Source organism: Aythya fuligula, chromosome 11 (genome assembly GCF_009819795.1).
Source record: "Aythya fuligula isolate bAytFul2 chromosome 11, bAytFul2.pri, whole genome shotgun sequence".
NCBI lineage: Eukaryota > Metazoa > Chordata > Aves > Anseriformes > Anatidae > Aythya > Aythya fuligula.
In genome coordinates this window covers 1,245,013-1,268,857 of record NC_045569.1, presented here as the reverse complement: position 1 = coordinate 1,268,857, position 23,845 = coordinate 1,245,013, and the positions used below count along the sequence as shown (strand labels likewise).

Below are 23,845 nucleotides of genomic sequence, written 5' to 3'. Positions count from 1 at the left end.
TAGTTTCCTGTTTAGGGTGATGTTATCTTCACATGAGTTTCTGCACATACTGAAGGCAAATATTCTTTGAGATCATCTGCACCCTTCCCCTCCCTCCCTCCCCCCCCCCCCCCCCCCCCCCCCCCCCCCTTAAGTTCTAAAAAGTAAGTGTCCATTTGCATGTTTTCAGGCTTTGTGGTGCAGTCTGCCTTCATTAACAGTAAATTCCAGCTGCCAGACTTAGATCTGTATCTGGACTTCAGTATTTAGATTGTGAGGATACTCACGTCTGGAGTTTTGATTCAGAGCAATGCCTCATTTAGAAAAACTCAGAAAAACAAGACTGGATGCAATTTCACTACAGAGTTATAAAAAAAAAAAAATAATAATCTTGAGTCAAGAATTTAGTTGTAGGATGCAAGACATTTGTTATCTACTTCTCAGAGTTGCCTGTAGCCTTTGTGAAAAGGCAGGGTATATGTACAGGTTATACAGAAAGGACGTAGAGCCTTATGCCTAAAGAAGGGTGGGCAGAAAACCTAAGAAATGTTTATAAAGGAAATGGTGAAGGTCTTACCTGGACACTCTCCCTGGTGGCTCCACTCTTTTGCTCTCTTGAAAGAGGTAGTTGCTTTTAGGTACAATGGTAGATGAGGTCTGAGGGTTTGGGGCTGAGAACCCCACTGACTGTTAACTGGTTGATGGATAATACCTTCTCTTAATCATCTTCTCAAAAGGGGTCTGAGGTGGGTTTTTGTGTATGGAATCATGTGGAGTTCATGAGCTTGATTTCCATTTCCATCAGCTTTTAGCAGGATGGCATGATTTGACTTATTGCAACAGCAAAAAGTATCTGGGAGGGTGAAAAAAAGGATATAAATATTAAGTGGTTTGATATGAAGTCAAAATAATTTACATCCTGTGTGGATGTAAAGCACAGTTAGAGAGAGCTTGATTACAGAAAGCAATGTAAAATCCATAGCTCAGATGTGTAAGAAAATTGCTGACCACTTTGTTTTAGTTACCAGTAGTAATTCCTAAGAACTTTGTCTTCAAGCTTACACATTCTCCAAGTACTTATATGGAGTATTAATATTGTTTTGTGATGAGTCAGAATGAAGTTCAGTTGTTTGTATTTTTAATGTCTATACTTTTCAACATTGCTGGAGAACACCCGGGAATCAAAATAAGGTGAAAATAGAAAATATTGAAATAGAATGTGCTGGCATGAATGCATATGTTAAAGTTTGGATGACTTGCTGTCTGGTGTCTCCAAGGATGCTGACTTTTTCCATTCTGATAGGTTTCCTGAGCTCCTATTAAACTGCATGCCTGATGAGCTTTGGGTCCATCAGCTGTCCCATTATATGCAGTTTTACAGCCCATCCTTCACCTCCCACCGTCTCTGGCAAAGCAGAACCTGGCTTCATTAACTGCCTGGGGATAATGCTAGGAGGAGTTTGCAGGTGGTACCGTACCCAGTTGGTGTTCATCAGCATCCTTGCAGATACTGTGGGGGATGTGCTGCATTCCAAGAGTCCATGGGCAGCAGAGACTCCTCTGATCTTTTAGCAAACCATGCAGTGCAGAGCCACTCGAGTACCTTCAGGATGGGCAGACGGGGAAGCTGTCATCTTTCCCTCACTTATGTTAAGGTACACTCCGGATATGCCAATAGATTGTAGTGGTGTCTTGTAGCTGTGAAGGCAGCACAGGTCCACATGTCACGTCTTAGTCACTAGATTTGAACCACAACCTATTTGAAAGCCGCTTGACAGGCATATATCCCAGGATGCTGAACACCTGCAGTGTTACCACTCTTTATGGGCTCTAGTCCTCTTCCCAAGGGCTGTGTCCTCACGTTCTTTGTGAATGTACCGGATAGCAAAAGAAGAAGAACCTCAGTTACTGGTTTCCTCCTTAGTTATAAAAAGATTTTGGAGTGGACTGCAGAAGTACTGCTTTATATGTCTCCCAGAAAAACAGGTAGTAGGCCAGCATGTTTGAAATATTCTACATGCTTCTCTGCTTTTCTTTGCTTTTATTTCTTTTCTGTGTCATTTTAAAATCTCATGTTGTAAAGAAATGCTGACTTGCTTTCATGTTCACATTGTCTGTCTTGAAAAATTCCTATATCAGTAGGCTGACTCTGAGAAAGTTTGATCCATGAGCTCTTCAAATGTCTCTGTTTTTACAGATATCAACGAGTGTGAAATTGGAGCCCATAACTGTGATAGGCATGCCATATGTACGAACACAGCAGGAAGTTTCAAATGTAGCTGCAGCCCTGGCTGGGTTGGGAATGGTATCAAGTGCACAGGTGAGTGTTGTATGCATTTATTTGTAAGGTCTGATCAACACGGGGTCTGTGTGACCCTGGAAAAAACAATACCACACCTACAAATAGAGAAGACAAATGTTTATCATCCTCATTAGGTCAATTTGACACTATCCATTGGAGAGTGAATTCTCTGCCATGGTAACTGTGAAATCGGCATTATCTCATATTTGGTGAGTGAGATGATGGAAGTGAACTGGACCATGGAGAGAGACTGTGTACTTCAGGAAAGTTTGTGGCTCATGGGAGACAGTGAGAGGTCTCTCAGTACTCCTTGTGAAAACAAGATATATCCTAGAAGATCTTAGCCTGGAGGGTGCCCTGCAGCCTCCTCATTCACAATTACCTTGTCACCATTCTTTGTTGGGCTGTAAATAAGCTGTGACTACTTTTCCCGTCAGATGACCACATATGTGGGGGTTTTATTACAGAAGATTATTTGAAGTAGAGGTTTGGTCATGTCATATACTGCCTAAAGTGTGTATTCATGTTTGTTTGGTTGTTTTTTTTTTTAATTAAAAAAAAAATCTTTTTCTTCTTATTATTTTAAAGATCTGGATGAGTGCTCAAATGGAACCCACATGTGCAGTCCACATGCTGACTGCAAGAACACAATGGGTTCTTATCGTTGCCTGTGTAAAGAAGGTTATACTGGGGATGGCTTCACTTGTACAGGTAAGCTTTCTTAAGAATGAGACAAGTACCATGCTTGCATACTCACCTGGCATTTAGGCTTATTAGTGTTATAATTTAAACACAAATACTCTGAATCCCATTCAACTAGAATATAAAGTGTGGATCAGCTACAGGATTGTGTTACGTTAGGTCTGGTGCTCCCCAAATTAGGTTGCTGATTCAGCAGATAGCACTTAAGCTCTGCAGCAGATGTCAAAAGATATTGTAAGATCTCCATCTTTGGAATTATTAAGAACTCAGCTGGGTAAGGCTGTGAATAACCTGATATAATTTTGAAATTAGCCTTTTGTATAGCAGAGGCTGGACAAGATGATCTCCAGTGATGTCTTGCAACCTAAGTTAGTCTGTGATTCAATACAGAAAAAAAAAGCTTTTAAAGATTTGAAGTTATTCTCGAATGTCATCTTCCATTGTTTTCTACTTCATTTAAGTTGTGACAACTTTAAAGATACTGTGTATTATACCTAAAGCAGTCAATTTTTTCTTTTGATAAAATATAAGTTTTCATTGAGCTTTTCTTGTTAGTAGGAGTGGGTGGCAAACTTACTAAAACAATGTTTCATCATATAATTTATCCAATTAGTAACCCAATCCACTGGCTGCCAACATTAATATTTAAATAGTAGGGTACGTTATTAAAATTGTTTTATAAAACTACCAAAAAATGTTTTTGTTTTGTTTTTTTCACAACCTTGCTATTACGTTAAGGAATTCAGCATTGCTGATAATGCAGGGGGATCATGTTGAGGATAAAGCAATGGGAAGACAGTTGGTGGGCCAGATTTTCAGCTGCTGCAGATTAGTAGTGCTTTATCAACAACAGTAGTTTTCATTGCATCTGAGAATCTGGCTCAGTAGGTTTAAGGCAGAATTTGAATAATTCCAATTTATAAATGAGCCCTGGGATTCCATTTAATGGAGTGTGTATAATTTAGTCTTGAATCTGATTCAGCTTCCTTAGTGGCCTTCATAACCTGCAGGGCTTTTTGTTAATTTCCTAGATGATGATTTCTAGGAGTCTATAAACTACATCTTTCAGAGCACTTAGAGAGATTCTGTGTTCAGTTGAACACCTTAAAAAAAAAAAAAAAGGAAAGCTTACTGTTCGTGGATGCAAGAGGTGGCTGGGGCTCCAACTAGGGTATGCAAATATTCTGTAAGCTCTCTTCCAAAATATACAGCATTCACTGTGATAGGTACTACCTTTGCTTTGCCAGCCACGGACTTGCAACAAACTCACACTGACAGCTAGACTCTGTTGCAGCAAGTAGGCTCTTTTGTTAATGTATAAAATGTCAGCTAGAAAATAGGGGCCACAATCTATCTGAAGGGCAGCGTAGCCCAGTAGCAAGGCCGTTTTTCTTATCAGCTGTTAAACTGCAGTTTGGTTTTGATCGAGTTATTTTCACTTCAGTGCCACTTTTGTTAGTGTTTTCTATTTGGCATGGAGACCGTCTACTACCATATGTTTGCTCATTACACAGTAAACCTCTTATTTCAATTGCTGTATCTAGGCTTTGCTGTAATAGAAATGATAACGATAACAAGATTCATGTTCTTATTCTGAGTTTAAATTTGACTGTGTGTATGGCTTCCAACCATTGTTAGCTGTAGCTACTTTAGCAGCCTGTACCTGTTGCTAATTTTTCTTTTGATTATAAGTAGGGTGTAGTTTCTTCTGCAAGTGTTCAGAGCTAAGAGAATAGTTAAAATCCTTGGAACACTGCATAGTTAGCTGAAATAAATGTTGTTGAGAAAACCATGTTTACTGTAAACCTCCAATTTCTTTTCCTTTTACAGACCTAGATGAATGCTCAGAAAACTTAAATCTCTGTGAAAATGGGCAGTGCCTCAATGCCCCGGGAGGATATCGCTGTGAATGTGATATGGGATTTTTGCCAAGTCCGGATGGGAAAGCATGTGAAGGTAATTCTCTGTAAGCTTTAAACAACACTCAACAAATTCAGCCTTAATAATAATTTATGTTTGAAAAGTCTTACAATTGGTTGCAGTTGCGGTTTTATTGAGAACTGCATGAAAACTGTCAATAGTTGTTTTTTTTTTTTTCTGTTTATGTGCTTGGATGCTAGTATTTATTATGGACCTCCGGGTCTTCATTTACCTATTGTATAGAGAAAGGACAGCTTTTTGGAAACTGTTTTTCCACGTATTATTAGTAGACATGATTGCTGATCCAAATGGCATTGTCAACTGCCATTTCATCTTGGTCAGTATGCACACAGTTCTTCATTTTATTTGTAACAGTTAAACAGAAACAGTTACTTTGCCTTAGTGCATATGAAGCTGAAAAACACTGGTTTGGTAGCTAATATAGCCTGCTTTGAGGGTTTCTGCCAAATGCCAAATCAGAGATTGAAGCCTTACAGAAAATTTATATGACCATGGAAAAATAAAAATTAAAAAAATAAAAAATCCCGAGAGTATTTGTTCTTTTTGATCTGGTTACCACTCTTCAGTAAGAGCTTTTTATATGAAAAGATTTACAAAACCCAAGGAATACCTATTTTACCAATGTGTGTAAAGGCATATATTTGGTAATGATATATGAAAGCCAGTTTGTATAGCACTTATCACTTCAGTCAGTCCAGAAGCAGCAGCTGTATCATCTGACATACTAATGACTTGTAAGAACTAGTATGTGAGGGAGTTCATAATTACATCACTATAAATAGGATTTTTCCCCTGAAAAGTATTCTGTGTATTTTTTTTTAGTAATCTACCAAGAGAATTAATTTACGAGAGTGAATTTGTGCATAAACTAAAAGAATATTACATTTCATAGTGTTTCATGCAATAATTTACTTTGAGACCTTTTAGCTAACTTTAAATATCTTACATAGAGCTTAGCTTCCGTTGTGAAAACAGACTTCCCTTGATGTCTCGGATGTGTACACAAAACACAGTATTTTAAGGTCCTTTGTAAACACACACTTTTTTTTTTATTTTTTCATTTAGTTGTTCTTTGTCTAATACATAAAGCATTCAGTAAATAATGAATCAGATACAATGATTTAGACAAACAGCACATAGAAGTGAGCTTAAGGTGCTAACCTCAAGATCTGTCAAGTGCAGAAACCTGAAGATGAGCATCAAATTCACCTCTGTGCACAAGCATGGGGGGGGGGGTTGCCTATTATTATTATTAATTTATTTTGCTGAAGTTCAGCTTTCTGGAGATGGCTGCTGATTTAGGATGAACTTCATTTTTAAAGCATATTTCCTGCCATGTTTAATTTTGCTACTTGTCAGGTTAGCCCATGAGTAAATTCAGATTGTTTCTATATGGTCTCTAGTGACATTGGAAAGAGTATTTTGCATTAAAAAAAAAAAAAAGGCCATAGATTAGATTAGTTAGGCTTCAAGCGTAAATCTTGCATGTTATTCTTGTCTGGTCTCATATAGTGCACAGGAGCAGTCGGTTTCCAGATTCATGTTTTCTGAACTTTTTTGTAGTTTTCTGTATCTATATTAAAAAAGATAAAGAAATCTTATATTTTTCCATTCCTCTTTCTCTATCAGATATTGATGAGTGCTCCCTTCCTAACATCTGTGTCTACGGTACTTGTCATAACCTTCCTGGACTTTTCCGATGTGAGTGCGAAGTGGGCTATGAACTGGACAGAAGTGGTGGTAACTGCACAGGTAAAGATGATTTCAAACAACACGCTTTTTAATTTTCTATTAGTGTTATAATCTGCTCCTTAGGAAATTATTTTAAAATGCTATACAGATCAGTCTGAATATAAAGAAAATCTGCTGAATAGCACAGAGAGAAATGTCAGTGGAAATTATACTCAAATGGAGACTGGCAGCCTTCTCCACATTCCTCTTTCACCTTTTTTGTCAACTTCTGATTTCCCAGTGGCTTCAGAGAAGAAAGGGAGAAATACAGCAGAGATAACATCTTTGTCTACATCTTCAAGGCAGAGATGTGTTGCACCCTGTAGTTTCCATTCACAGTACTGGATGGCAAGCTGATGTCATGTATTTTTCCCTTAAGTATTTTTGAATATTTTATGTGAATTGATAGATTGGTTTTCTAGGGAAAATACTTTTTTCCTAGTGCAATGATGAATTAATCTCAGGCTAGTGTTCTACTTCTAAGACGTGTATTTACTTTGAGAACTTCCTGGAGATCAGTACTTGGTAACTAATGGATTTGTGGTGGTCAGCATATTATACCTGATATATCTATGGTATGCACTGTCCTGGAGTATTTGCTTACCACCTGCTGTTTTTTTTTGCAGATGTTAATGAATGTGCAGATCCCACAACCTGCATCAGTGGCACATGTGTCAATACTGCTGGTAGTTACACCTGTGAGTGCCCTCCAGATTTTGAGCTGAATCCTACCCGTGTTGGCTGTGTTGGTAAGGGACCACTCATATTTATTTACAAGTGAAGTTGCACAGAGGCTGCAAGGCTAACCGTTTAGAACCTGATCTCCTTCTAAGACAAAGTGATGCGCTTGGTGGATGAGGGAAAGGCTGTGGATGTGGTCTACCTTGACTTCAGTAAGGCTTTTGACACCATTTCCCACAGCATTCTCCTCAAGAAACTGGCTGCTCTTGGCTTGGACTGGTGTACACTTCGTTGGGTTACAAACTGGCTGGATAGCCAGGACCAAAGAGTTGTGGTGAATGGAGTCAAATCCAGTTGGAGGCCGGTCACTAGGGGCATCCCCCAGGGCTCGGTACTGGGGCCAGTTCTCTTTAATATCTTTATTGATTATCTGGATGAGGGTATCAAGTGCACCCTCAGTAAGTTTGCAGATGACACCAAGTTAGGTGCGTGTGTCGATCTGCTCGAGGGTGAGAAGGCTTTGCAGGAGGATCTGGATAGGCTGGACCGATGGGCTGAGGCCAACTGTATGAGGTTCAACAAGGCCAAGTGCCGGGACCTGCACCTGGGGCACAAAAACCCCAAGAAGGGGGTTGAAGCCATCAAGGTGCTTGAGTGAGTCCAGAGAAGGGCAATGAAGCTGGTGAGGGGTCTGGAGAACAAGTCTTATGAGGAGCGGCTGAGGGAGCTGGGATTGTTCAGTCTAGAAAAGAGGAGGCTCAGGGGCGACCTTATCACACTCTACAGGTACCTTAAAGGAGGCTGTAGCAAGATGGGGGTTGGTCTGTTCTCCCACATACCTGGTGACAGGACAAGGGAGAATGAGCTAAAGTTGCACCAGGGGAGTTTTAGGTTGGATGTTAGGAAGAACTTCTTTACCGAAAGAGTTGTTAGGCATTGGAATAGGCTGCCCAGGGAAGTGGTAGATATCCCTGAAGGTCTTTAAAAGATGTTTAGATGTAGAGCTTAGTGATATGGTTTAGTGGAGGACTTGTTAGTGTTAGGTCATCTGTGTGATTCTGTGAAAGTCCTAGGTCATGGAAGAGGGCTGGAACAGACTCACCAACTCCCAGCCCACTGCCCCTGGCCTGTTTTAATAGTTTTGCAACTTGTAATAGTGCAGTGAGAACACGCCTGAAGTGATGCAGCATGCCAGCAATGCCCTGCTGCCAGAACCAAGCCCTTGGGGCTTGTTAGAGCTGTCCACAATTTACAGCAGGCATGAGATGATTTTAAATTTCAGCAAGCTTAAACCAACATCCAGCTTGCCCCAAGATGGCAGGCAAATGAAGTTATGGCATAAAGCCACCTTACACTCTTTGAGCAATTGAGTGCAGCTTGGATAGGTACAGCTTTCATGACCAATGGAAATGCTGTTTTATTAGGCTCTGACTACTCGTTACTCTGATATTTTTTTGCTTTTGTTTGTTTAAGAGGGCATAGGGATGCTCCTCAAATTCAAATGTATTTGAAAATCCTAACAAGTAGATGCTTTCATGCATGTTAATCTCATAGAGAGGAGAAAGCAGTGTATTTCTGAAATTGGAAGGGTGTACAAATGTGGATGACAATGTAAATCAAAATGAGAAAAGGCCTGGCTGAAGAGATGTGGCACCACTGTCCTACCCATGCAGGAAGAGATGGGTTCTCTTGGACAACACAAGTCACTTTCTTTAGCTGTTACACAAGAAATTAGAGTTGTCTGAGGCTATCCCTCATCCTGAGATATTGTTTGTGATTTCCCCTCTCCTAAAATGTTTGTTGCTAATGTGTGTTCTGAATAGATACACGATCTGGCAACTGTTACTTGGACATTAAAACACGTGGAGATAATGGTGGCACCTTCTGCAGCAATGAGATTGGAGTGGGTGTTTCTAAGGCCTCCTGTTGCTGCTCTCTGGGCAGAGCTTGGGGAGTTCCCTGTGAACAGTGCCCACCTGTGAACACAAGTAAGTCAGCTTTCCTGGGTTAGACACAACAATACAATGTGATCATTTACTGGATACCTGCAGGAAAGAGGTCTTTGAAGAACCTCATCAGTCTTAATCAAAAACTTTAATAGTCTTTCAGTTATCTAGACAGAATATTATCACTTTTGAGCAAGTTTGCTGTTACACAAAAAAATTAACATTATGAAATGAAATAGCAGTTGATGTTATAGAGTAAAATTTAATGTTGATGTCTGGTTATTTTACATTTATATTATCTGTAACAATTTGACTAATTTTCAAAGATAATTGTGCTGAAAATGTTTCTGCTATCTTAAGTTCATAAATCTATTTTGTTTTCAGCTGAATATAAGGTTCTTTGCCCTGGAGGAGAAGGATTCCGACCAAACCCTATTACAGTTATATTAGAGGGTAATATTTACATTGTCCTATTTTTACATGCCTAAAATTATTAAACTCTTGAGTGAGTGTTGTTTTTAATAGAAAAGTGTAAATGAGATAATGTCTCTGAATTTGTTTGAACAGATATTGATGAATGTCAAGAACTGCCTGGGCTCTGCCAAGGAGGAAAATGTATTAATACATTTGGTAGCTTCCAGTGTCAGTGTCCATCAGGGTACTATTTGAATGAAGAGACTCGAGTATGTGATGGTACGTAGCCTTCACTTAACTAGTCTTCAGCTTTTATTGATATAAAATGACGACAAATCAACATGTAGCAGAACTGATCTGTCTTTGAAAATGAAAATAAGCAGACCAATGCAGCTTTACAGTGGAAAGTTGAAACAGATTGAAGTCTTACATTGAGAGAGAGAATTCTTTCTTGACCATGTTGAAATATATACAAATTTATATTCAAAATAATAATATTTTTGTCAAAGACAGAAAAAACAACCATTTATATGTAAAATATAGTTTAATAACCAGTTATAAAAAAAAATAGCTGTCCTTTAATGGGTAATAGAATGGTTTATGGGTAGCCAGATAAAGAGCTAACTTGCCCCTTGGTTTCCTGGGTTGGTTACAATGTCTTTGTGCTTTTTATCCACTGCTTATTTTTGCTCCTATTGATTTCAATGTCCAACTGAAAATATCTGTTGGACTGCACAACATTTTTCTTCCCCCAGCACTGTCCGTAGTATATATTCATCACATTGCTTGAAACTATCAGGTTTTACTGGATACAAAACTTCAGGCAACCTCTTAAATCCTTAAATTTCCCAAAGCCCATGCTGTCTTCAGCCTTCCAGACTGTTAATAATGTTAATACAGTACTTATGATATTCCAGGGACTGCAGAAGTATAAAAGGTCCAGGTTCTAAATTAAGTCTGAAGCAAAGCGCTTCATGCATATTGTGCTTATGTAGCTCAACAAATGGTTTCCTGTTAAAGAGGAGATCTACCTTTTTATTTTTCCTTAGTGATGTGTCAAAGATCGTTTAAAATGTTAAGGTTAGTGAACTACTGTTGAATTTTTAGGAACCAAGTTGGACTTTTTCTGTTGTTATTTTAGCAAATGTTGATGAAATCTACGTGATGATGAATCACGTAAGATGTCATGTGATCTTGATCTCTTGATGAAATTAAGGTGACATCTTGAGTTGGGAAAGTTACTCACTTTTCCCAGTCAAAACAGACTTGAACCCTCCAATCAGTCTGTTTTAGCATCATTACTTACTGAGATGGGCACTCCACAGTAAACAGCTTTGGTTCTTGTCTGGATTTGGGAATTCGGAATGAATGAGATCTTTAAATGCTACTTTTGTGTGGCAATTGCAGAAACCAAATTACTGTCTTTGATCTGCCTAGACACATTAGAGTCCCCATCTTCACATCACAGCTGGACTCTCTGTGGCCACATGTGCCACAAACTCCTCCACTGTGTGGGCATTGCTCCACCATGATCTTGTTCAGCGATCCTTCAGCTGTCCTCTGTTAGTACCTTCCAACCTCAGGTGTTACTGAGACATTTTCGTTCTTGAAAGCACAATGAGAAAACTGCTATGGCCACTCACTGCCTTTTTATTCTCTTCTAGATGTGAATGAGTGTGATACACCTGGCATATGTGGACCTGGCACATGTTACAATACTGTTGGGAACTACACCTGCATCTGTCCTCCTGATTACATGCAAGTCAACGGAGGGAACAACTGTATGGGTATGTGTTGTGGGTTTTTTTAAGCTTTATATTCATGCTTTGGGCCAGGGCTTTAGCTGGCACAAATCAGAATTATTCCTCTAAATTTAGTTAAACAAGAGTTAACTAAATAAAAGATCTACCTTCTTTTATTCATCTTATTACATAAACCAAGGTAGATCACTTTTATTACAGACTTTTTAGTATCTCATCAGAATTTCTATTTTGATTTGATAATTTGTGTGTTCATCCTTTCCAGTTATCATTTCAGCTTTTCATTTAAAAGCTTCTGCAGGTGATACGCTACTAAAATGACTCAGGCTTCACAGAATGAAATCACAACCTGTGCACAGTTTTTAGGAAGAACCACAAACAAACTCGTGTTTTTCAATTTTAGGCAAAACGCCAATACTGAATCCTTTAATGATTCTGATCAGTGTTACAGCAGTGTTTATGACTCTTAAATGTTTGTATTGCAGACAAGTTTTCATACTTTTAAAGTAATCTTGTAGGGATAAATTTTTATGTAGTATTCTACAGTACCACAACATCTACTAGACAGGCATCTAAAAAGTATGTATGTGAAGAATAGTTCTTAAACCCTTCAGGTTCACCATCTTTTGTAAAAGTTGCTGATGTGTTGGCCTTTTTTTCTTCATTTTCACAGATATGAGAAGAAGTCTGTGCTACAGAAATTACTATGCTGATAACCAAACCTGTGATGGCGAGCTACTCTTTAATATGACCAAGAAAATGTGCTGCTGTTCCTACAACATTGGACGTGCATGGAATAAGCCTTGTGAACAGTGTCCTATACCTAGCACCGGTACTTTTTTGAATTGGGAAGCAATTTGAAAGCCTTGGTAACAGGAATACTATTAGCAGGTGTAACATTGTTAGAGAAAGAGATGCTATGACTTTGTCTGCTCTTGTGTATCTAAAATGAAGAGATCACTTACCTCTTTTGGCCTGGATGTGATCAGTCCTAGTCACAATGAAAGCATATGTTTAAATCCTTTTGGAGTGGTATGTGTACAGACTGCTGGGCCATGCCTCTTTTGTGACAGTTTCATTTTCTGGGAGACTTCATGCTGTATAATTTGATCCATCTCTTGGCAAATGCCTATTATTGATCAAGTACTGAGGCACTGACCGGATTTTTATTGCCATTGCTTCAACAAATGTGTGTGCTGTGCTGTGCCTTGACTGCTGAGGTACCTTTGTCTCTTCTGAGAACGATCCATGTCAAGCAGCTACAATAAGATGTAGCAGTTTCTGGGCTAATTGTATGGGCATACAGGAAGCCTCCACATTGACTTAAGACTCTGCAAAGTTGAGCCCAGGATATCCCACTCTGGTTTGAGGTGGTTAGCTATAAGAATAAACTTCCTAGACAATTATTTGGATAAGTTCCAACTTATGGTTCAGACTTTTTTAAATTCAGATCTGGACTTGTGTGCAGAAACTGTAATGCACAGAGATAAACATATGCACAGCAAAGCCAGGATGTGAGCCCAAACCTTCCTCATCTTTTTATGTGCTAATTTCAGTGGCCTTTGAATGAGAACCCAAGTACATACTAAGCACGTCACACAGTGAGCCTTAGGGAAGCATCTGCATACTTCTACATACCCTGCAGATGTTGAAAGGGTAAAAGTAGAAATTTCTTTGGGCAAAGGATGTAGTGAATTTGTGACTGTTGATTAATTCAAAATACTGTAATTGCTGCTTTGGTCTCCTATTGTAGATGAATTCTCTACGCTCTGTGGAAGTCAGAGGCCTGGCTTCTTCATTGATATATATACAGGACTACCAGTTGGTGAGTTGTGATTTCTGTTTTGAACTAAATTCCATACTACCTCTGTCCAAGGAAGGGAGGATGTTTCTTTTCCCAATTATTTCTTTTATGGGAGGAAGAAAAGCCAAACAGTGTAATGGAGATCAACCTTCTGTTGAATTTTGAGCCTGCAAGCTTTCCGTATAGCTCCTCCTAGCTAGCAGCAATGTTTATTGCTGCTTGTTATTAAGGCAATATAAAGCTCTAAATAAATTATCATCAGTCCTGCATGAGCAGGGCACAGATACCAAGCCTACAAAGTCTGGGAGTAAGGCCAATCAGCATTTGTTCTGAGTAGAATTAGGAGTCTTTCCTTGGGACTAAACCAGAGATTTATTCTGACATTTCATACCAGTTCCCCTGTGTATTGGTTTGACAGAAAAATCCTTTTTTCTGTTCAACTAGAATATTTCTCACATATGTTATTGTGTATAACTTTTGAATGGTGAGTAACGAATTGCAAAACAAAAAGAGGGAGAGAATGAGAAATTCAAAGACTGAAGTCTGAGTAAACCCTACTGGGACTCTATTTTGTTTTTATTCACACAAGAATGCAAATAAGAAGCAGATAATGTGCCATGTAACAAACGGAGGCAGTATACGGGCAGTAATCAGGTGCTTTAGGATTAATCTGTTGCTCTGATGCAGTGTTTGGCTAGTTAAATCGTAATATTTCTAGTGAAGTGGGGAATATCATTTTCAAAGCAGTTAAACTCTCTCCATTTGGCTCTTCCAAATAACTTCATTGTAACACTCAGAATGACAAGCAGGTTCGCCAGTGCTATGGATGGGAGAAATGAGGAGGGGTGTGTGCTGCGCTCTGCCTTCCCATGTGGCAGGATATGTCTTCGCTACAGAGAAGAGTCAGGATCTGAGGAAACAGGAAACATTTACATTTTCATAGTTTGGAACGACTTGCAATCTATTGCAGTTGGAAAAGTTCTGATGATCACATGCGCTTGATGATTCTATTAAGGATAAATGCAAGAGGACATGTTCTTCAGCAAAGGATTTTATGAAGTGCTGTTTACAAGAATTAAAAAAAAAAAATCTTCTTGCAGATATTGATGAATGTAGAGAGATTCCTGGAGTGTGTGAAAATGGCATCTGTATAAACATGGTTGGCAGCTTCCGATGCGAGTGTCCTGTGGGTTTCTTCTACAATGACAAGCTACTGATCTGCGAAGGTAGAGTGTTGATATCATTCAGAGAAATGGTATTTCACCAGCTGACAATTCAGACAGTGGCAAATTTGAGATACTTGCAAGTCATTCTTAGCAAAGGAAATTACTGGTGTCAGTGTAGTAAGTCTGTGTTAATTAAGACTTTTATAATATTTTTTTTGCATAGAAAATACCAGATTTTCTATCAGACGTCTTAGGCTTTGGAGGAGCATGAGTCAGCAGTCATGGGAAGAAACATTGTTTTTCATATTTGACAGAAAAGCCAAGACAAGAGTAGTCATCCTGAGTCAAATCACAATAATATTTTTTTATTCCAAGATATTTTTTCTTATGGGACAAAGATTTCTGTTTGTTTTTTGTTGTTGTTGTTGTTGTTGTTTTTTTTGTTTGTTTTTTTGTGTTTTTTTTTTTTTTTTTTTTTTCCTGGGGGGGGCTGGGGGGGGGGGAGGGCAATTTAAACATTTCCTAATGTTTTATTAGTCATTTTTATGGTGAAACCAAAGACAGTAGTATGAGTTGCTTCATTCCCTGGTGTGGTTTATGACTGCTGACAAAATGGATACTAAAAGCAAGGTATTGAGGAGCTTCAAGTACAAGCATGTTCTGTAGGCAGCTTCTATTTGAAATGTTACATTTCTAGGGAAATAATGTTCTCTGTTAGCAGCAGCTTTGAGAAACCCAAGTGACAATGAGGGTTGTGTTGACTTTGACCCAAGCTTGAATGGATTCAGAGGATAGCCTCTGCTCTGCCATCCAGTGCTGTGAATGCTGTTTAATGAGAATAAAATTGCATTTAAGAGCCCTGCTTCTCTCCCCGCTCACCTGCCTTTTTTTTTTCCAGAATAATATTGATTTATTATAGTCAATATCTATTGTTAGAACATGATTGTGAGAATCACCTCTCTTAGACTGTGTATTTCTCTAAGAGGGCTATTATACATCTATCTCTTGGTTATACCATCTAACCTATAAAACAGCTCTCTCCCTTCCATATTCTGAGAACGAGGGGGCTAGCAGCAATCCATCCACAGTAAAATTCTACTTCTGTGATTCCATCTTCAAAGCTTAAAAAACATAATCAAATCCAGTGCTAATGCTTTATTTTCACACCTCGTTGCCTCTGACCATGAATTTAACTTGTTCTGTCAGATTCTTACTCATACTGTCTTAGGCTGGGTAACTAGTAAATGATTCTATGACTATGTTTCTCAGATTTAGAATGGTGCATGTATTTATGTCATTGCACTGGTCTCTGAGGTGCTGCTGCTGGTAGAAATTGCATGTGGTAGTACAGCTCTCCCAAGTGAGTGTGCTGCCTTCAATATGCAGCCATCCACAGGAAATAATCCAAAACTGATCTTCCCAAATTGTAAGTACAGGCGAATATCACAAAAGAAAAAATTGTCATTCATGTCCATCTACTTTTCACATTCTTAAATAAGGAAAACTGGTTTTTTTCCTTGCCTGAAGTTTTATGTTGCTGTTTATATTTATATTGTAAGCTGCTAACGTCCAACATGGATCTTGTTTCTGTGTTACGACTGGGGGGATGCTTATAATTTCCACCTGCAGATCTACGTGGGCATAGCAACTTCCTTATTCTGATCGCAGTCTGACAGAAGTCTATCCAAGTGGAAGGTTGCAACAGTCCTTTCCTGTGCACTCCAATAGTTTCAGAAAACCATTATATCAGTCTTCTAAGCAGGAATAAGTTTTACAAATGGAACATACAGATTAGGGACCATTTCAAGGAGACATCTAAATTTAACCAAGTACCTAATTTAATGAGTATATTGATGTTTTCAGAATTAAAAGAAATACCTATACTTAATAAAACAGTACTCCTTTACACTAAAAACAATGTGGTTTTCTTATCTTTCTAGTACCAATTTACCATAACAGTCAAATTCCTTCTTGTATAACAGATATTGATGAATGCCAAAATGGACCAGTATGTCAGCAAAATGCTGAGTGTGTCAACACAGCTGGTAGCTACCGTTGTGACTGTAAACCTGGCTATAGATTCACATCAACCGGACGCTGCACTGGTGAGTATTTCTGCCTTGCATGAATGAATGTCTGCAGAAAGTAGTACCTTTTAAAAGAAGTTTAAAAAAGCATATCTCCTTTTCAGTAAGATGTATTTTTTATACTAGGAGGTGATCTAGGCTCCAAGAACCCTCCTCTTAAAGACTTTTAGGAAATCCCATAAACATTCTGCTAATTCCCGGAAGAGTAATGGGCCCATCCTGCAAAGGCATAAATGATAGTTAATCACCTGAGTAGGTATTTGACCTCCACTTTATACCACCAACTGCAAAGATCTGCTGTTAGTGTTAGGTCAGAGGTTGGACTCAATGATCTTGAGGTCTCTTCCAGCCTAGAAATTCTGTGATTCTGTGTGTGATTCTTTAGTCCATGTCATGTCTGGCTTCACTACTTTGTGACTAGCTGTTTTCTGACACTAAAAATTTAGTTGCTGACAGAGAATGTGATATTTTCCCCTTCATCTGAATAAAGTCATTTATTTTTATTTTCTGGATGTGTTTTAGCACTTTTTTTGCCACATGTTTTTTCACGAATAAATCACTGCTTGCTGGGATCTCTGCTGATAAGGTGGACTTACCTAAGCCATATGCAACAACTAACTTAAAAAGCTTTCTGTTAAACTTCCTAACTTTTCCGTGGGTTTAAACTGGCCCCTGAACATTATTTTTAGATACTCCCTGACTGGGACTGTAGTTCTCTAATCTAGTTGGTCTTTCTTCTAATATCATAGTCCAGAGAGGCATTGGTGTTATCTTGATTACTTGAAGAATTGCAGAGATTTTAGAGTGCTATGAGCTAAAGAGCTGTAAATATTATATACGTTTCTGAACAATATAATAATTACAAAGGAAATTGGTAACATTTTCCTTCTGTTTGCGCTTCTGAGTACTTGAGTTTTTAGGAAGTGCACTTTTTCCTGCAGTGCAGTTTTTCATTGTTTCATGAGACCCTTGAGGGAAAAGGGTGTAGGGGCAACCTGAACTCTACTATGAGAACTAAAACTTTGTTTTGTAAAGCTATGCAGTGGCATATGTAAATATGCAATACATTACCAATGTAATTGTTGTTTTTACGTGTTCGACCGTAGTACAGGAAGAGCCAGGGAAGGTTCTGATACGGGTTACAATAACCCAGCATGAATTGGCACAAAAGTAATACTTCCCTGTATTTTGCTCTTATTTTATACTTAGTGAAAATAAAGTGTAACAATTAGAGTCAAAGGTGGTTGATAAAATACTTGATCCAGCAAAGAAAGGAAAATCCTAACTGCTCTGCTGAGAGCATAGTGATAAGCACCTTGCAATGCTGGATCAGTCATGCTTCTGCATTAAATAGTATTACACCCCAGTAGCTTGTATGTTATTGTACGTAACTAGGTTGTATCATGGTCAACAATACTATGACTATTTAATTTATCTTATAAAAATAGCACTCTTCTGGTGCTATCTATCGTGGTATAATGAGTATTTTTTCTTATAAACAATTAAGACAATTCTGCCTCCCAGTTTTTAAACAATTCTAATGTTCTTTACTGTGAGGGTGGTCAAACACTGGAACAGGCTTCTTAGAGTGATAGTTGATGCCCATGCCTGTGAGTGTTAAAGAGTCAATTGGATAACGCCCTCATTAATCTGCTTTATCTTCTGGTTCATCCTGAAGTGCTCAGGCAGTTGGACTAGATGACCTTTGAAAGGTCCCTTCCAACTGAACTATTCCATTCTGTTCTGTTCTATTGTCTGTTTATCCCAAAAGAAGTGATTTTTCCCTGGGACTTTGAATTCACTGTTCACGGAGCACTAAAGAGAGTCATAGTTTTTCTTTCCCCTCTACATTTCTGAGATGAGAAAATTAGGAATTCTTATATCAGCATGCTATCCAGCATTGGTTTCCTTTCTCCTTCCTTAGATTCTAGTTAGCAGCAGTATCCTTAATAGCATTGGCAGAGCTTAGTAGTCAGTAAATGTTCATCCAAAGTTACTAATGGAGCTGATTGATGTACAGTAATCCTAGGGATGAGAGCTATCAGGATGGTCTGTGTGCTTAGCAGAGTGTGGAGAACAGACAAAGGAAAACAAGATTTAGTACACGCAATTCTTTGCAGTTAGGAACAATTTCACTCTTGCACTTTTGCAATGCAGTTTGTTATGAAACTGCATCTTAGATGTTTTGCTTAGATTGTATTTGAAATAAAATTACAGAACACTAAAATCAACTAGACTCCAATACAGGCTAATGGGAGCATATCAGTTGCAGTATTTTGGAGATGCAGCAGACAAAATGCCAGGAAGCATACTGAATCAAACCAGCTTTTGTTGGTGGATGAGGTCAACAAAAAGACCTCATTTTATTCATGTTTCTGATTTGTTATGGAAAAATTCTGCTAGACAGCAAACATTTTGTTCTTTGACATTTTGTTTCGCTTACTATTGATAAAACCCTGCATTCTGCCTGGAAGTATTCATAACAAGAGTAGCAGGAAACGGGTAGCTGTTGAACTAGTGTAATAGATGCCCTGCTATTGTAAGGCAGCAAATCCCATGCTAGCAGGATAGTTTTCCCCATCTCTTTCTGCAGAACTATACAGGTGATTGTATGCTTCTGTTGGCAAAATATTTTCTGGCTACATACAGCATAACTCTTCTTGCTGTTTGAGCTTTTGTTGTGATTTATCCCGACAGGCAGCTAAGCACCATGCAGCCATTTGCTCACTCCCTGCCCTTGGACAGATGGGGGAGAGAATTGGAAGAAAAAAAAAAAGAGGGGGGGGAGGAGGAACAGGGAGACTTACAGGTTGAGATACAGGCCGTTTAATGTGACAGAAAAATAACAATGATAAAAAAAATGTACAAAGCAAGTGATGCACAATGTAATTGCTCACCACCCACTGACTGATGCCCAGCCAGACCCTGAGCAGTGGCCTCCCCACTCCCACTCCTGCCTCCCCCAGCCAACCCCCCACCAGTTTTATTGTTCAGCAGGATGCCATACAGTATGGAATATCCCTGTGGCCACTTTGGGTCAGCTGTCCTGGTTGTGTCCCCTCCCAGCTCCTTGTGAGGCACCCCCAGCCTCTCTCCTGGCAAAGGCAGTGTAAGAAGTTGAGTCCTTGACTCAGTGTAAGCACTGCTCAGCAACAACCAGAGCATTGGCATGTTCTCAGCATTATTCTCATCCTAAATCCAAAACACAGCACCATACCAGCTACTAGGAAGAATATTAACTCTGTTCCAGCTGAATCCAGGACAGCTTATCGTGCCTTGTTTGTCTGATTTTCAGGACCATCACATTGCATAAGACACAGGTGCTACTTGTGCTCATTTTATCTCTGCAGAGTGCCTAATATTTTAATGCATTTTTATCTTTTTGTAAGCTCAGTGAAAAGAGCGTAGGATTTATTTCAATCTCAGTTTTGTATGATTTCAGTAAGTCAGTTAAGCAGCATTGCGCTTAACATGGCTAAAAGCAATAAGCTGCTTTCACGAGAAGGATACAAACTGTGATATAAATATATATATGTGAGGCTTTCACATCTGCTGTGAAATCAATGTAGAACACTCAGAAATCTCCTGACACAATTTCATGTCATTAAATCTGCTTTTCAAATCCAGTGATTTGAAAATCACAATTTAGTGACATGATTCCCTTTCAGCAAGAATTCGTGTTTCAGCAATATCATTTTTACACTAGACTTTTTCTAGCTCCACAAATGTTGTAAAGGTAGTTTACAAGCAAATTACCCATTTCCAGAGATTTATTTAGTAATGTTTCTCTTATTAATAAATTAAAAATACTACTTTAAATTAGAGACCTGCACTGAATTCTAAATATCATGGTTGATGCTAATACATCTTTCTAGCCTTGTAGTTTAGAGGCCTTAACTTTCAATGTGCCTCTTTGTTTTCAGATCGGAATGAATGTCAAGAAATTCCCAATATCTGCAGCCATGGGCAGTGTATTGACACTGTCGGAAGTTTTTACTGTATTTGTCACAACGGATTCAAGACCAACGATGACAGAACAATGTGTATAGGCAAGTATATCCAATTAAGTTGTACTTAGACTAATGACTATCTTAATGGAAGCCGATCCTCTGTATCATAAGGAGTGGCCCTTTAAGAACTGATTGTGAGCCATCTACCACTGGCAATGGTGTGAAAACACCATACCTGGTAAATGGAGATGATAAGCTGATAATGAAAGAAGAACATCTCGTTACTGTAGATAGAACCTTTAAAAATATATATCCTGTCTAATGAACTGTTGATGCTTTCATTCCTCAGGAAAATATTCCTTCCTTGTTAGAATTTTCTGAAGCATTTTGTCTCATTTATTCCTTAGACAAGAAATCTAATAGATGAATATTGCAATACAGAAATTGTATACAGCCTACTCGTTAATAGAATAAGCGAAGGGTAGATTTCCTGCCAGAAAAGTGCCCTTTTCAGAAACAGAGGCATCTTCATAAAGAAGGAAATTCTGTACTTAACCCATTTGTAGCTGTTAGTTTAGATCTGTTGTGGATAGGATGAGATTTCAGGATGTTTATGATCAAAGATAAATTAGAAATCCCTTGGGGAGGGTGAGATAGATACAAAATAGATTTAGGAGAATAAATTATCATTGGACACTTGATCTATTTTTACATATGTTGCTATCAAATACGTAAACCCATGTAAAATCTTCCTTTTGGAAGACAGGAAAATCTTTTTTACTTCTATTTGCTCTGTGTTGGCAGTAGATTATTTCTCATGCCAGTGGGATAGCTCCAGGCCTTCCTTTCCCCATTAGAGATTAAAATTCTTGCTGCTTGTTTTTTCTCCTTTGTAGATATCAATGAGTGTGAGAGAGATGCCTGTGGCAATGGAACCTGCAGAAACACCATTGGCTCTTTCAATTGCCGCTGCAATTTGGGGTTCATCCTCTCACATAACAATGACTGTATAGGTAAGGAGTGCTGAGACCAGTTAAGTGTTTCTAAGACTTTCTGCTTCTAATAAAATTAACATTAGTACCATCATTTCTATGGTGTTAAAATTGCACTTTGAATGGTCTATGTGATTAAAGACAAAAAGCTATTTCTTTGGTCTGAAAAGGCTTCTGATTGTAAACTTCTTGCTTTTCTATAAGCACTTAAATGTTTTCTTGTGAAATATGCCATTCTCTTTTTAACTCTCACTTTGACAATTTTATAACGTAGACCAATAGGAGTATTTTTCCCTCACTTGCATTTGAAACAAGGGTTTATTGATGAATTCTCAGTTACTGTGCGATGTAGTGTAAACAGAAATCTTATCTATGCAATTGTACTTGGTGCAAGTATTTCTCATGTATCTTTCAATGTTATTTTAGATGTGGATGAATGTGCAAGTGGAAATGGGATGCTCTGCAGGAATGGTCAGTGTGTGAACACGATTGGATCTTTCCAGTGTCTTTGCAATGATGGCTATGAGGTGGCTCTGGATGGAAGGACTTGTGTTGGTAAGTACTTTCTTTTAGGGTCAAAAAAAGAAAGTGCAACAAACCTTGAAATGACAGTGTTGAGTGAAAAGTGAAGGAGGTCAGAGAGAACTGTCAAACTGATGTCATTATAGCTAGCTGAAGAAAAGCAAGTGGATGAAGACACTTCTGCTCCTGGAAAGTTCCACCGTTAGTTTGATGGAATCAAAAGTAAAGCATCCTCTACAGCAGATTTGTGGAGATAACATATTTGAAATAATTGCTGTTGTCTCTCTTTTCTTTCAGATGTGAATGAGTGTGCACTGGATCCTGGAAAATGCTCACCGGGCACGTGCCAGAACTTGGATGGGTCATTCAGATGCATTTGTCCTCCTGGATATGTCCTGCAAAATGACAAATGTGAAGGTGTGTATAGACCAATCCTTTATCTGTTTGTTTTTCTAGCTACTCACTGTTGTTACCACTGTTCTCTGCATCTAAACATACGTAATGTTTATTCTTTTGTGGCAGTATGCAGTTCTGAACTGTAGCAACTGATAAGTCACTTGCTTCTCAGAAAATCTCACACAGTTTTATTTGAACCTGAGCTACCCTATCAGATCCCAAGAAAAATCTGATCCCAGGCTGTTTGGCTGATGGTACATTGCTGAGGCGTGCCCACCACATGAGGTTTTGAAAACTAACTGTAGATTTTGTGCCTGGATTTCTCATCCCTCTTTCTGTCTGTTCTTCTATTGGCATTAGTGTTTTCAAATCTGTTAGATATCACTGTTGATGTAAGGTTGTATTTTATGTTGTACATCTGCCAGTGCAGACATTTTTATTTCTCATCTCTGTAATTACTTTTCTTACAGATATTGATGAGTGTGTAGAACAGCCAGAAATTTGTGCCCTGGGCACATGCAGCAACACACCAGGCAGTTTCAAATGCTTGTGTCCAGAAGGTTTTGTGTTGTCTTCCACAGGAAGGCGATGCCAAGGTAATTTTATTCTTTTTTTTTTGGCATTTCAGAATTTGTTTTCTGTTTTATAAAAGCCTTGTTAGCTGCCTGTTTCTAATATAATAAGGAGACTCTGGACTCAAACAATGTTTTTCACAAGAAAAACATGGTAATTCTTCAGCTGTGGCCAGGTTCTGTCTTGCTCTAACATCTGTTTGTCATCAAAGAGAACATTTCAATAAAAGAGGTGAAGATTATGTTAAATGCACCAGGTTAAGTGAGAAAATTATGTTGCCCTGTAGCCCTTTCTTGCACCCCTGGAAGAAATGTTGAGGCTACCTAGATTCTGTATAGACTGTGACATGTTTGACATGGTGTAGAAGCATGAACATGGGAGACTACTGCAGTGCAGTGCTACAAACAGCATTTCCAGGAATAAGGCTGTTCTTAGCACTTATCAAATTCTATATAGCATTTGTTATACACTATTCCTCTACGCAAATGTGTGGATGGAAAAAAGATGGAAAACATTTGCAAGTGGTGTGGCATGGCTGATAAGCACCCATCTACTTAAAAAAGTCTGAAGCTCCTTTTGGCTTCAGGCATTAGTACATACACTGTTCAGAGGCACTGAGACAGGTCAAATGCTGAGAACTGAACATCTAGTAATGAAAAGCCACAGGTTAGTTTATTCTGTGGATAAAGAATAAGCACAGCAAATTAGGGAGTGAGTTATTTTAAATACTTTGGAAATTATTAAATAGATATATCATTAAATGTCCCATACACAGTGTGCACATCGGTAACTGCTGATGAGTAAGACCTCTATAAGGACCTCTGTAGTTATGCTTGGCACATAATGGTGATGCTTATTGACACCATAGTGAGTTCTTCACTTCACAATGGGCTAAATGA

The 23,845-nt window shown here is 38.6% G+C and overlaps 1 protein-coding gene across 3 annotated transcripts in view; it reads left to right on the top strand.

The window, feature by feature from the left end:
- The window catches only part of FBN1 (fibrillin 1), a 158,618-nt gene that overhangs the window by 115,327 nt on the left and 19,446 nt on the right, over positions 1 to 23,845 (top strand). For all 3 annotated transcript variants that reach the window (XM_032195315.1, XM_032195314.1, XM_032195317.1), the window contains exons 33-50: positions 2,177 to 2,299; positions 2,870 to 2,992; positions 4,814 to 4,939; positions 6,554 to 6,676; positions 7,282 to 7,404; positions 9,160 to 9,324; positions 9,667 to 9,735; positions 9,850 to 9,975; positions 11,361 to 11,483; positions 12,130 to 12,288; positions 13,210 to 13,281; positions 14,361 to 14,486; positions 16,409 to 16,531; positions 20,437 to 20,562; positions 21,360 to 21,476; positions 21,882 to 22,010; positions 22,275 to 22,394; positions 22,844 to 22,969. In XM_032195315.1, coding sequence (XP_032051206.1) covers positions 2,177 to 2,299; positions 2,870 to 2,992; positions 4,814 to 4,939; positions 6,554 to 6,676; positions 7,282 to 7,404; positions 9,160 to 9,324; positions 9,667 to 9,735; positions 9,850 to 9,975; positions 11,361 to 11,483; positions 12,130 to 12,288; positions 13,210 to 13,281; positions 14,361 to 14,486; positions 16,409 to 16,531; positions 20,437 to 20,562; positions 21,360 to 21,476; positions 21,882 to 22,010; positions 22,275 to 22,394; positions 22,844 to 22,969 — 2,199 coding nt within the window. The remainder of the gene's footprint in view (positions 1 to 2,176; positions 2,300 to 2,869; positions 2,993 to 4,813; positions 4,940 to 6,553; positions 6,677 to 7,281; positions 7,405 to 9,159; positions 9,325 to 9,666; positions 9,736 to 9,849; positions 9,976 to 11,360; positions 11,484 to 12,129; positions 12,289 to 13,209; positions 13,282 to 14,360; positions 14,487 to 16,408; positions 16,532 to 20,436; positions 20,563 to 21,359; positions 21,477 to 21,881; positions 22,011 to 22,274; positions 22,395 to 22,843; positions 22,970 to 23,845) is intronic.